Consider the following 12,547-nt stretch of genomic DNA (forward strand, 5'->3'; position numbering starts at 1 on the left):
CCACCTGTAAAATGGACAGTAGTTTCCAAATATTTCTGAGGTTGTTTTTCATCTTAAGGAAAGCTCCAAAGTATAAAAGCAGTTTTTAAAAACTGTGCTGCTCTGGGAACAGCTCCTGAAATAGCCTGCAAGCATCTCTCCCCAAAATGTTTGGGAAACTACTAGATGAAGTGACCTCAGAGTCCCCTTCCAGTTTTAATCTGCAAAGATATGGTTAATTCAGAGACTGTATGGGTTTCCTAAGTCCCTACGTGAGCCCAGTGAGCCTGGAGAGGTCATGTGTAATGGTGATGGGTTAGTTGGGAGCCAGCTTCAAGGAAAGAGTAATCTACTAGAGGGAACACGGCTGGCTCCAGCAGAGTCAGATTGCCCGGGTTTGGATTTATCACTTCCTAGCTGTGTGACCTTAGGCAAGATGCTTAACCTCTCTGTGCCTTGGTTTGCTCATCTACCAAATGAGGATGATTATAGAAACCACCACCTACCTACCTAGCTCTCACCCTCCTCCAGAACAAGTGGCCACCATCCTCTCTACTTCCTGGGGTGCTCACTACTGCCTAGGCCCTACGAGATTCACCCACAGCTGAGAGAGGCGAAAGGAGAGTGTGTCCCTGCTGACCAGACCTCCTTGGGTGACTGGGGCAAGGCGCTCACAGAGGCATAGAAACCGAAGATGGGCTTGAACGTGTGGATGTTCCAGAAGAGGATGTCCCCACTGCAGGAGGAGGTCCCGAGACACTGGCTCTGGTACGTGGCCATGCTCAGGACGTCCTCCCTGTGGAAGGTCTGCCAGTGGTGGGACAAGAGCACCGGCCCGGTCTTGTGGATCCTGCACGCATGGCCAGAGGCAGGGGGGCAAGAGCTCAGCCTTCACGGTCCACTGGGGGAAACTCAAGGCCTTTGGGATCCCAGGAGCTGACTCAGAAGACACCCTCGGGTGTCAGAGAAGAACTGAAGCTCTGTTCCTCTGACCTCACCTACTAAGTGCTTGCTACAAGGCCCTGTCCTGGGAGTTGGACAAAAACAAACCCGACACATTCGCCCCATTCAGTGACCTGAGTAAGGATTGAGGGTTAGAGCAGGGAAAGCCATGGCCCTAGAAAGGCCCTCCGACGAGGAAGGGGCCTGGCCCAGGCTGTTCCCTCTGCCTGGAATGCTCCTCTTACCTCAGGTGCTCACTGCTTCACTGAGACTCCTCCTGCCCACTCTTCAGGTCCCACCTCACCCCTGACCTCTTCAGATGAGCCTTTTCTGATCACTCCTGAGACTAATTCAGAGACCTGTACTTGTTTTGCACAGCACTCATTATGAATGCCGTTATTTGATTAGTGTCTGCCTCCCCTTAGAGACTCCAGGAGGATGGAGACTCGACTCTTGTTTATACCCATCTGCAGCACCTTGCACAAACTCTAGAATATATTGACCTCAAGGGGTGAGGATGAATGGATGGATGGGCAGATGAAGCATTGGACGCTGCCCACCACTTATTTCCTGCCTAGTGTTCCAACCACAAGCAAAGCTGGAATGGAGGAAGCTGTCTAAATGAGAGAGGGAACAGTCAGTCGCCCTTACTACCCGCATGCACCCTTGCTACACACATGAAGTACGTGATTCTCCTACTCCACCCAGTCACGCAGAATACTTTGTTCATATGGACAATCCCACTAATCTGTTGAAAATGAAAGAAAGCCAAAGTCTAAGGCAACTCAGAGAAAATGGTTCTGGGCCCCAAATGCCTTCCTAACTGTGCTAAGCAAGAAGTCAAAACTCCCCAGGAGGGTGAGAATTCCCTAGAGTGCCTTCACATCCCATTAACTCATTAGATGAACTTGGAGGAGGTAGAAAACGTAGATCTCCATGTCTGTTTTATAGGGCAATAAGTGGGAAACAGACAAGTGACTTGGTTAAGGTCAAACAACTGAGTGATAGTATCTGGACCAGTACTCAGATCCCTAGCTTCTTGGCCAAGTGCTCCATCTGAGTTGGTTAAAGGACTGTCATAGGGTTAGGAATGCTCAAGTCCCAAAGTGGGACTGCTCTGTGGACTGGCTTTGGCTTATGCCATACCCACAGACTGTCCCTATAACCCTGTCAGGCAATTCCCAATAGGGGTAAACAGGGTGGCTCTGAATCACCTGACCCCACTGCTAGAAATGCAACCCAAAGTTCTCATACATGGGGTAGGAAATGCTAACAAACTAGAAAAGCAGGGTAGTTACCATTCGTAGGACACTTATTAGGGACAGGCACTGTTACCTACATTTACTTCATGCACAAGGGCACAACGGCTCAGGGAGCCATGAAGCCTGGCAGTGCCTGTGCACAGCTGTTAAGGGCAGCATAAAACATAGTGCATCCCAGGGTCATGGGGGCTGTGCTTTGCTTCTTAAGAGGCCCCCTGAATCACACTGACCTCCAGCTGGTCTGGGTTGGGGAAGGTGAGCAGGCATTCACCAGTGCTGTAGTTCCACATCTTTACGGTGCCATCACGCAAACGCGTGAGCAGGTCCCGCTCTGACTCATCCAAGGACATCGCGGTCAGCTCCACGTGCTGGTCACGAGTCACAGAAAACTCGACCATACTCCTGCCTGTCACAGTCTCCCACACATTCACCATGCCATTCAGGCAGCCGCTTACCACCTGTGGGGAAGCACACAACTGGGAATCCTGGAGAGGAGAGAGACCCCACTCCCACAGGTGGCTTCTGCCTGTCATGACTGGGACTAGCTCAACACCCCTCCATACATTGAGAAGACAGGCATTCAGGGCTCTCCTGATGCCAGATAAGACACTCTTGTAAACTGGCCTTCCTCTGCTCTGTGCACAGGGCAGTACCAACAGGCACAGCTCTTTTGGAAGGAACCAGATAGGAGAAATCCCCTTTAACTTGGAAATAGAATGTATCAGAATCTATGCAGAGAAAATCATCTCTAATTCAGAAAAGACATTTACTGAAGCATTAATCATGGGGGGTGGTGGGATGAAAGGCAGGGAAACCTACAGGAAAGAGGCTAACTTTCCCCTAAGTAGGGACATGTTGAGAGTAAAGGATGGTCACCTCATACAACACAACATTTTGCTGCCATTACAGCCCTTGTATAGTAGTGGTAGGTGAGTTCTCTTTCTGACCACCGCTCCTCCTGAAAACATCTGAAAAAGCCTGAGAGGTAGGGGGGGCTAAAACCATCTGAAGGCGTGCGGGAGACCTAAAGTGTGCAGTCCAGTGGTGCCAGGAGCCCAGAAGAGAGGGGAGTGCAGAGACAGGAGCTCTGGCCTCGGGCGGCCGAAGCTGCAGCAGATGCAGCCTGCCCTGCCCAGACCCCAGGCCAGGAAAGGCATCCCAGGGGAAGGAGGCAGCGGTCCCAAGAACCCTCTCTGTCCCCACACTTCAGAAACCATGTCCCCACACCATGTGCCCAGTTGCCCTGCCCAATGCAGAGATCTCTTCTCGGGATCAGGGTGCTACCCACAGCCTGGGCCTCTCTTTCTTCCCACAGTGGACAAAGTCCAAGAACAGCTCCCCTAGAAACTGGTGCCCAAGATCAGAACCCCCATGGGAACCTAGCAGAGCAGCCCGCACCTAGCACACCATCTCCTACTCATGTAGAGATGCTGCCTGTGGGAACCGACCTGAGGCGGTGGCCAGGCTGCAGCTCAGAGGAGGCAGGAGATCCACTGGCCGAGTGTCGGACCTCCCACCTAAGCTAAGTCACAGCTCACAGAGGGTCTTCACATCAGTTCTCTCCAAGTCCTCTCCAGAAGGACTGCTCAGGTGTGGGCCCTGCCTTCCTGGAGGGAAGTCATGATTTAGCAGGCAAGTCCCAAGAGACAGACAGGACAGTTATGAGGGCCAATACTGAGGGGAAGGCATGGGACCAAGGGAGCTTAGTGGGGAGGCTCCTGACCCAGCATGGGGATCAGGGCGGGCTTCCAGGAGGAGAGTCTGGAGGATGCACAGATCAGCAAAAGAGCAGCACCTGAGAGGGTGACAGGCTGGGGGCCTAGAAACAGTCTTCCAGGAAATCCCAAGAGACGGGATCCTCAGGGGCAAGCCACACTCTCAGCTTCGTCCTCATGGTGTAAATAAAGCACCGTCTCGGTAGAGACAGGACATGACCATCCCTTGGGTGTCCTGGGGGACACAGACCCTGGCCACAGTGGCCACCCTCTATGTGTAGCCACACCCCTGCACAGCACTCACTGAAAAGGTGCTGCAGACCAGGGTGTTGTCGTTTGGGGGGAAGTGGGCATTGGTTGCAGGGCAGCTTCCCAGGGCAAACAACCTTCCACAGAAGGGCTGGTGGCATATGTGGTCCTCCAAATCCCACACACGGATATTCTGAAGGGGAGGAAACAGGCAGAGGCCACAAGTGGGTCCTCAGGGATGCAGCTGGCACGTGAGGCTGTAGGGTGCTCATGGCAGCAGGGCCAGGGGTCGACGGCACCAGCACTTCCAACACACCCACCACACTACATGTCTGCCACCCGCCGTACCCCTACAGCAGGGATGTCCCCATGCTCAGTTGTGGAGATCGAGGCTCAGTCACAGAGCCTTCCCCAGGGCCTCTCCCCTGCTCAAGCAGGGCCAGGCAGCTATGACCATAAGGATCTCAGCAAGCCCGTCCCTGTGCCCACTCCAGCCTCCGGGCCTACGGCAGACGTGATGACGTCCGGATCCCAGGGCTGCCAGCTGCTGGGAGAATTCGACAAATGCAGGTGTCAGGCATGTGGGGAGGATGGCTGGGTGACCCCAAGGGTCCTGCCAATTCTCAATCTATTGACTCCCAGAAGACAGAATACTGTCCCCTGAAGGGGGCACCTGGAACCATGGGCCCGCATCCCCACACTGGCCAGAATGCCCAAGCAGCCCAGCAGATGGGGTGGTTCCTGAGCCAAGAGCTGCAGAGAAGCAAGGTGCCAGGCCCTGAGCCAGGAGCCAGGAGCCAGGCATTTGAGAAAGGTCCTGTCAGGCCGTGAGGGCCAGGGCTGCCGGAAAGGGTCGCCGCAGACGTGAGAGGTCCACTTGGGTTGAGGGGGAGGGGGAGGGCAGGGGACTAGCTCCTATGTGTTATAGTGTGCACCTACTGTGTGCCAGACAGGACACTGTTCTTTTACCAGCAGTCTCCTCTAAACTACTCAACTCCCTGTTCTACGGAGAAGACTGAGACGCAGAAAAGGCCTTGCGCAGCACCACAGAGGAAGAAGCCAGCCTGGGCTTCCTGGGAACGCAGCTCCAGTGGACTGCTCAGAGCTGGCCTCAGGCCTGTAGCGGGGGCTGTTAGGGCCCCCCACCTCTAGCGGCTTCCACCCGGAGACCTCCCTCCAGCATGTGGCAGGTAGGGGGCACCATCCGAGCTGGCTGTCCGCTGAGCATGCAGTTTCCCAGAATCGAACACTGCAGAATCCAGTCACGGCAGCACAGCACTGAACAGGCAGTCACCTCCACCAGCCTGCCCCTCATGCTTCTGCTCATGCATCCCAAGCCCCATTTTAGTCTCAGCTAGCTGTGATTAAGCACCCAAAATGAGACACACACTAAAACATTTCTTTAGAATTTCCACACTTTCTGCATGACACCAAAATCTAGCTGTCCCTGGACTTAAAATTCTGAATTTGGGAGGCATGTGGACCTGGGTGGAGGCCCATATGTATGGAAGTCAAGAGATGGGATCCTTGCGGTCACCACCCAATCTTCAGCCCAAGGTCTCTGACTGAATGGGGTGCTGTCCTGTGGAACCACAGCCGTCCAAAACCTCCCTGACTAGGGGGGTCCAGGGAGACCAGGGGTCCAGGCCTAAACCCCTGCCCTGGGCAGCCAGTCAGGCCACGTGCGCACAAGCTCACCTGGGACTCTTCCTCTTCCCTCTGCCCAGGGTCCTGGCAGAGCAATTGCTAAGAACAGGGAGGAGCGGGCGAGAAGGCCCCTGCAGGGGGACCTCGAGGTATGACGCAGGCAGAGCTCCTTTCACAAAAAAGGTACCCAGCCCTTGGAACTCCTGAACACTTACTGCTCAGATGCCAAGTTCTGGTTTAAATGAACAAGGAGAACCACAGGCTCAACAAGCCCCAGGGCTTGAATGAAAGCCACGATTATGCTGCTGGGTGTCCCTTCAGGCAAGATCTGATCACCGTCATCCTGGACGCCCTGTGGGCCCCTCGGCAGTAGGCTGGATATGCCCTTTGTCATTGATGAGCAAGAAACCTGGGAAAGTTACTCATCTCAGAGACTTGGTTTGCTCATCTATGGAGCCAATACCAACATCGTGGGAGTTCGGGGGAGACGGGACAGTGTGAGGCCTGGCAGGAGCCACGCGAAGGTCTTTCCTGGTCATGCTGGAGTGGACATAGCCTACACTACCAAGGGACTTCCGAATTTGGGGCAAAACTGGTACTAGTGGGAGCAGCCTCTCTGGCCATCCACCTCTAGCCTTCCAGAGCCCACTCTGGGGATGCCCACACTCTCACAAAGTGGCTGCTGGACTGTTGCTCAGTCTCATTAGGACTGACAGAAAGGGGGCCACCTCCAGGTGCTTGTGCTGGAGATGGGCCCTCTGGGAATGCACAGGGCTTGCCCTCCACAGGAAGACATCTGGGTGAATCAGGGATGCGGGGAGTCGGAGAAACCCGTTCTCAGTGCCGAGGGGTTCTTCTCTGCTGCCTGGCCTGTGGGGTCCCAGCCACGTCCGATCAGACCACCTTGGGGCCCCAGTCACCAGGCCCAGCTGCCCTTCTGACTGATGGAGGGACAAGGATCTTCCCCTGGCATGCACCTGGGGACAAGGAGAATGTCTCCCCAGGCTGGGACAAAGTGGCTAGTAAACACCCAGGCCCTCCACAGCTGGACCCTCACACGCAGCCCATGGGTCCCCCCTAGCAGCAGGGGTGGCTGCCTACATTGGTGTGCTGGGAAAGCACAGGGACTCGAGAGCCTGGAGTATGTTTTCATCAACCAGAAGCTTCTCCTGCAGCCTCTCAGCCTCCTGCTTGCTCTGGGCTTCTGCCCACTGCAGCACCTGGTAATCCAGCATCTTCCTCTTGGCCAGGGAGATCGGCTCCTTGAGAGACTCGATGGCCTGTGCCTGCCCCCGGTACTCCACAGCCAGCTTCTCCAGCTCGTGCACCCGCAGCTCCGCATCGTGGCACCCGTCCTGGGCCTCCTGCAGCTCCAGCCGGGGCTGGGCAGCCTGCACCTCCAGCTGGGCCCACCAGTGCTGCTGTAGCCCAGCCACCTCATCCTGGGCCTCCTGCGGCTTCTGCCGCAGGCCCTCCTTCTCCTTCATGTGCATGGCCGTCTCGATGCTGCGCTTGGCACACAGGTTGCCCGGCTCCAGCTGGTGCTCCATCTTGATGCCCTCCATCCCTACCTTCAGCTCTCCGTTCTCCTTCTGCTGGGCCCCAGGGCCTGAGTTCAGGGTGGCCTTGAGGTCCTCCAGGGACTTCTGGTGGTCCAAGGCCAGTGAGTCCAGCTAGGACTTCCAGTTGTCCATGAGCCCCATTTCTCACTGGTGGCCTGCTGGACCTTCCGCCACTCCTGCGTGTACTTCTCGTTGGCCACCCGGAGCTTTTCCACCTCCGCCTGGTAGGCCCTTAGGGCCTTCTCGTAGTTGTCCCGCAGCACCGCTCTCTGCTCTCCCTCTGGGGCTCCTTGCTGGCCAACAGAAGCCGCTCCCGTGGCTGCAGTGTCTCGGCAGCCTCTGGGTGGGCGGCGGGCGGCCCGCCCAAGTGCAGTAAACACTGCTGCAGCTCCGATCTCCCGCGCCGCAGGGTCAGCTCCTCCTCCAGCTGCGGCACCCGCCACTTCTCGGCCACTATGCTCAGCCACCAGGGAGAGAGGAAGGCTGGGGTCAATGGGCTGTCTGAGGACTCCACAGGGGCAAGGCGGGGCCTCCCCACTCAAGGGCCCCAGCCCCAGTGGGGGTGGGCCACAGGAAGGGAAGGGCGCCCACCTTCACCTGAGTGCCGGCTGTCTGTGGCCCTGCCTGCCACAGCCTCCAGGAAGACTTCCCTGGCTTGTACCCCAGTGATTCAAGGAGTCAACTGTCCCTGCTGCCCAAGGTGGCTTGGACAAAGCAGCAGTTACGGCTTTCTCGACGTTCATTATCTTTTTAAAGAGCAGAGATGACAGGGAATTTTGCATTGTCCTGCTCTTGGAAGGTCCCCAGACAGTTGGGGTTGAATCACAGGGGCCGTCCGGAGGGCGTGGCTAAGGAAGGGTTTAATGCCTAAAGCAAAACAAAATTCGTGCTCCCAGACCCACCTTCTGATGGAAAACCCTGAGATGAGAAGCTTCATCCTCTAAAACTCCATCCTGACCTTGTCACTGGCCATCAATTTGGAAGCAATGTATTCAAAACTTTTAAATCTTTTACCAGCTTAAAAAATTTTGTTTCTGAAAGTGATCTTTAGACTTCAGTGAACCTGTTTTTGTTTTTGTAATCAGGTTGAACCCTAGCCCAACATGCCCGTGTGGAGGACTAACACCTGCTTACCGCCACTCGGTCAGTTTCTGCAAGCAGCCTTCATGCGCACGCGTGTCTACTGCATGACACACCCTGTCACCCAGCAATGGCCAGTGCGCGCAAAGGGACCCAGTTGCCAGCGCATACACCATTCACCCGTGGGCTTAGGACGACCTACAGAAACTGACTGCTGCCCACCTCCCAGCCACATGCTGCTTGTGGTGGTTTTTCCCAAACACTGCTGGCAGGCTGTTTGGCTGCTTTGCCGAGACAACTACAGCTGGGCTATGTGCTGGGCAGGGCTGGCCAGCTGTTTGGATGTACGTGCCTGCATAGGGGGCCTGCCCTGGCACATGAAGAGGTCAGCTGGGTCCAGACCCTGGACTCAGAACCAGGCCCTGGCTTAGCAGGACCTCACCCCCAAGCAGAGCTTCCCTGGCCTATGACCCATTCCCTGACCCACGGTATCTTAACAGCCTGACCCTAGGGCTGACACAGAACCCCATGTCCTTCAGGCTGGCCCCTCCTACCACCATATTTAAGAGCCCCTGGGCTAGAGAGACCTGGGTCTGCGGTCCCTGACTTCCCAGTCTGGGGAGAAGGCAGGCGTGGACACGCTGTCCCCACGCCTGCCCACATTTGGGGCCGAATGTGCCCAAGAGGTCCCTGGTTTCTGGCCATGACGAAGCCCATCAAGGCAATGGATGGGGAGGGAGGAAGGGGAGGGTCTCACAGGACATTCCCAGCCACTGGGACCAGGAGCTGGCCAGTGAAGACCCCTCCCCCCAACAAGTACCATGTGGCAGTGAAGACTAATCACGTCCCTAACCCTCTACTTCCCTCCTGGAAGGGGCGCAAAAGGAGGAAACAATGGGGAGAGACGTTAACGTTCGTAAAAACATGGTCAAGGTGCTCAAGGCAGCATAAGAGTGGGTGTGATTTTTGTCCCATGCGCTGACTCCCGCAGGAGGGGTGGGCACTGAGCCGCGAGCCCCCAGACGGCCTTCGCGCGCCGTCTCCCGGCAACTTCGGAACGCGCGCGGCCAACGCACAAAGCTCGCCTCGCCTCTGGCCCCGGCGCGCTAGCGAAGGGAGTTCGTGTGGCAGAGAGCCTTGGGCCCCGCTCGCCTGCCAGATCTCGGTGATCCCTCCGCATGGGAAATTTTCTCAGCAAGCTACGCCCCCCGCAGCTCGGCCCCGCCCCGGAGGCCAGGAGCCGCCCACCCGCCCGCCCCCCCCCGCCGGCTCCCGCGGCCCGTCGCTACCCCATTCACCCCTCAGTCCCCACTCCTTTCCTTCGATCCCCTTGGAGGCCTTGCTGCCGGTAAGATACGCTGACCCTCCCCAGACCGAGGACTTGACTTTGTTTCTTTGGGTTTTTTAAAAATTCTATTTTATTAAGGTATTATTGATATAAACACTCTTATGAAGGTTTCACATGAAAAAACAATGTGGTTACTACATTCACCCCGGTTATCGTGTCCCTGCCACACCCCATTGCAGTCACTGCCCATCAGCGTAGTAAGATGCCAGAGTCACTATTTGCCTTCTTTGTACTAAACTGTCTTCCCCCTGATCCCCCCCACACCATGTGTGCCCATCATAATACCCCTGAATCCCCTTCTCCCACCCTCCCACACCCCTCCCCTTTGGTGACTGCTAGTCCCTTCTGGGGAGTCTGAGAGTCTGTGTTGTTTTGTTCCTTCAGTTTGGCTTCGTGTTATACTCCACAAAGGAGGGAAATCATTTGGTACTTGTCTTTCTCCACCTGGCTTATTTCACTGAGCATAATATCCTTCAGCTCCTCCCATGTTGCTGCCAATTGTAGAATCTGTTTGTTTCTTATGGCTGAGTAGTATTCCATTGTGTATATGTACCACCTCTTCTTTATCCATGCATCTCCTGATGGACACTTAGGTTGCTTCTGTATTCTAGCTATTGCAAATAGTGCTGAAATAAACATAGGGGTGCATATGTCTTTTGGAATCTGAGAATTATATTCTTTGGGTAAATTCCTAGGAGTGAATTCCCAGGTCAAATGCTATTTCTATTCTTTGAGGAACCTCCATATTGCTTTCCACAATGGTTGAAATAGCTTACATTCCCATCAGCAGTGTAGGAGGGTTCCCCTTTCTTCACATACTCACCAGCATTTGTTCTTCTTACTCTTTTCATACTGGCCATCCTTACTGGCATGAGGTGATATCTCATTGTAGTTTTTACTTGCATTTCCCTGATGATTAGTGATGTGGAGCATCTTTTCATGGGCTTGTTCACCATCTGAATTTCTTCTTTGAAAAGTGGTCTGTTCATATCCTCTCCCCATTTGTTAATTAGGTTATTTGCTTCTTGGGTAATAAAGCATGTGAGCTCTTTATATATTTTGGATCATAACCCCTTCTCGGATATGTCATTTACGATTATATTCTATACTATAGGATGCCTTTTTGTTCTGTTGATGGTGTCCTTTGCTGCACAGAAGCTTTTAAGTTTGATGTACTCCCATGTGTTCATTTTTTCTTTTGTTTCCCTTGCTCGAGGAGATGCATTCAGTAAAAAGTTGCTCATGTTTATATTCAGAATATTTTTGCCTATTTTATTTTCTAGCAGTTTTATGCTTTCATGACTTACATTCAGGTCTTTGATCCATTTTGAGTTTACTTTTGTGTATGGGGATAGACAACAATCCAGTTTCATTCAATTGTATGCAACTGACCAGTTTTGCCAACACCAGATGTTGAAGAAGCTGCTATTTGCCCATTGTATGTCCATGGCTCCTTTATCATATATTAATTGACAATATATACTTGGGTTTATATCTGGGCTCTCTAGTCTTTTCCACTGATCTATGGGTCTATTCTTGAGCCAGTACCAAATTGTCTTGATTACTGTGGCTTTGTAGTAGAGCTTGAAGCTGGGGACCATAATCCCACCTGCTTTCTTCTTCCTCCTCAGGATTGCTTTGGCTATTCAGGGTGGAGGACTTGACTTGGAAATCTTTTTTTCTTCTTAAGTCCTAAGTGTGTCTGTGCATCTCACATGCCTCTCAACACCCCAAAAACAAGGTGTTTGACCTCTTTAAGCACCTTGGTGGGTATCAGCCATGTCCTGCCTTCCTTTAGCCTTTGCTATGAGATGTGCTGCCAGAACTGTTCCCTTCCTTCAGTTCTTAAAGCTCTGAGCCTTAATACAGTATGGGTTTAGCAGAATACTTGGTAAATCACTTGAAATATCCCTAATTCAGGTGAAAATATCGTCTGTCTTTAAAGCATCGTACTATAATAGGTTTGGTACTTTATTTCTTTGGGCCAATGCATTGTATCAGTGGAGCTCAAAGAGGTATACCCAGGAAACCTCCTTGATGGATATAACTTGGCTGATAAAGATGATTAGACTAAAAGACTTGATTTTTCATTTGGTCCCAGTGGCTGAGTGATAACAACAAAATTCAAAACTTGGGTGGCAGCACTAGATCCTCGATAAGAACATTTATTTGAAAAGGTGAACATTCAGGTTTTTAAAATGTTTGACTTTGGGTGTGTATTTCTGATGACTTAGCATAAAAGATTGAAGGATTCTTGTGGAGGTCAGAGAGAAAATTACTATTATTATGTTCCAAACAGGTTTCTCATGTTCTCCAGGTTGGTAATTTTTCTAGACCCCAGTGAGCCTATAACTGAGTGCTCCGTATTAGCTTTCCCATAATTGGAATAAGCAGTGATTATGTGCACCATGCACAGGCCCTTATGTGTGATGTGTGAAGTTCTTCTTTTACAGATTGAACTAAATGAGAGCATTGGGGGATGGGTGTAGTTGGGTCACTAAAGTGTTTTTTTGTCTTTAATTTATGGGTGGGAGGATATTAAATTTGTGATTGAAGTGCTTTGGGGAGAAGTTAGCAAATAATCAGTACACCTGAATAGTTCAAAAGGTCTTGAAGCATTTTTATACTTTTCTTATTAGATTAGGACAGGCCTATAATAAATTTACCTTCCTGAATCTTTGAGATTTGAAGCAATCTTTTCTTGTCTAGCATGAACCTATGTTCCATAGAAAGAGTGTAAGATCTCAGGAATATGAGAGTAGG

General features: G+C 52.7%; 1 protein-coding gene across 1 annotated transcript in view; it reads right to left on the reverse strand.

Annotated features, from left to right (window-relative positions):
- The window catches only part of LOC140849706 (uncharacterized), a 48,234-nt gene extending 39,622 nt beyond the window's left edge, over positions 1–8,612 (reverse strand). Inside the window, 8 exon segments of the mRNA XM_073238050.1 lie at positions 620–829; positions 1,608–1,669; positions 2,414–2,718; positions 4,184–4,340; positions 5,846–5,893; positions 6,952–7,440; positions 7,521–7,857; positions 8,491–8,612. Coding sequence (XP_073094151.1) covers positions 620–829; positions 1,608–1,669; positions 2,414–2,718; positions 4,184–4,340; positions 5,846–5,893; positions 6,952–7,440; positions 7,521–7,857; positions 8,491–8,612 — 1,730 coding nt within the window.
- Between the last annotated feature and the right edge of the window lie 3,935 nt (positions 8,613–12,547).

Source organism: Manis javanica, chromosome 5, assembly GCF_040802235.1.
Source record: "Manis javanica isolate MJ-LG chromosome 5, MJ_LKY, whole genome shotgun sequence".
Classification (NCBI taxonomy): domain Eukaryota; kingdom Metazoa; phylum Chordata; class Mammalia; order Pholidota; family Manidae; genus Manis; species Manis javanica.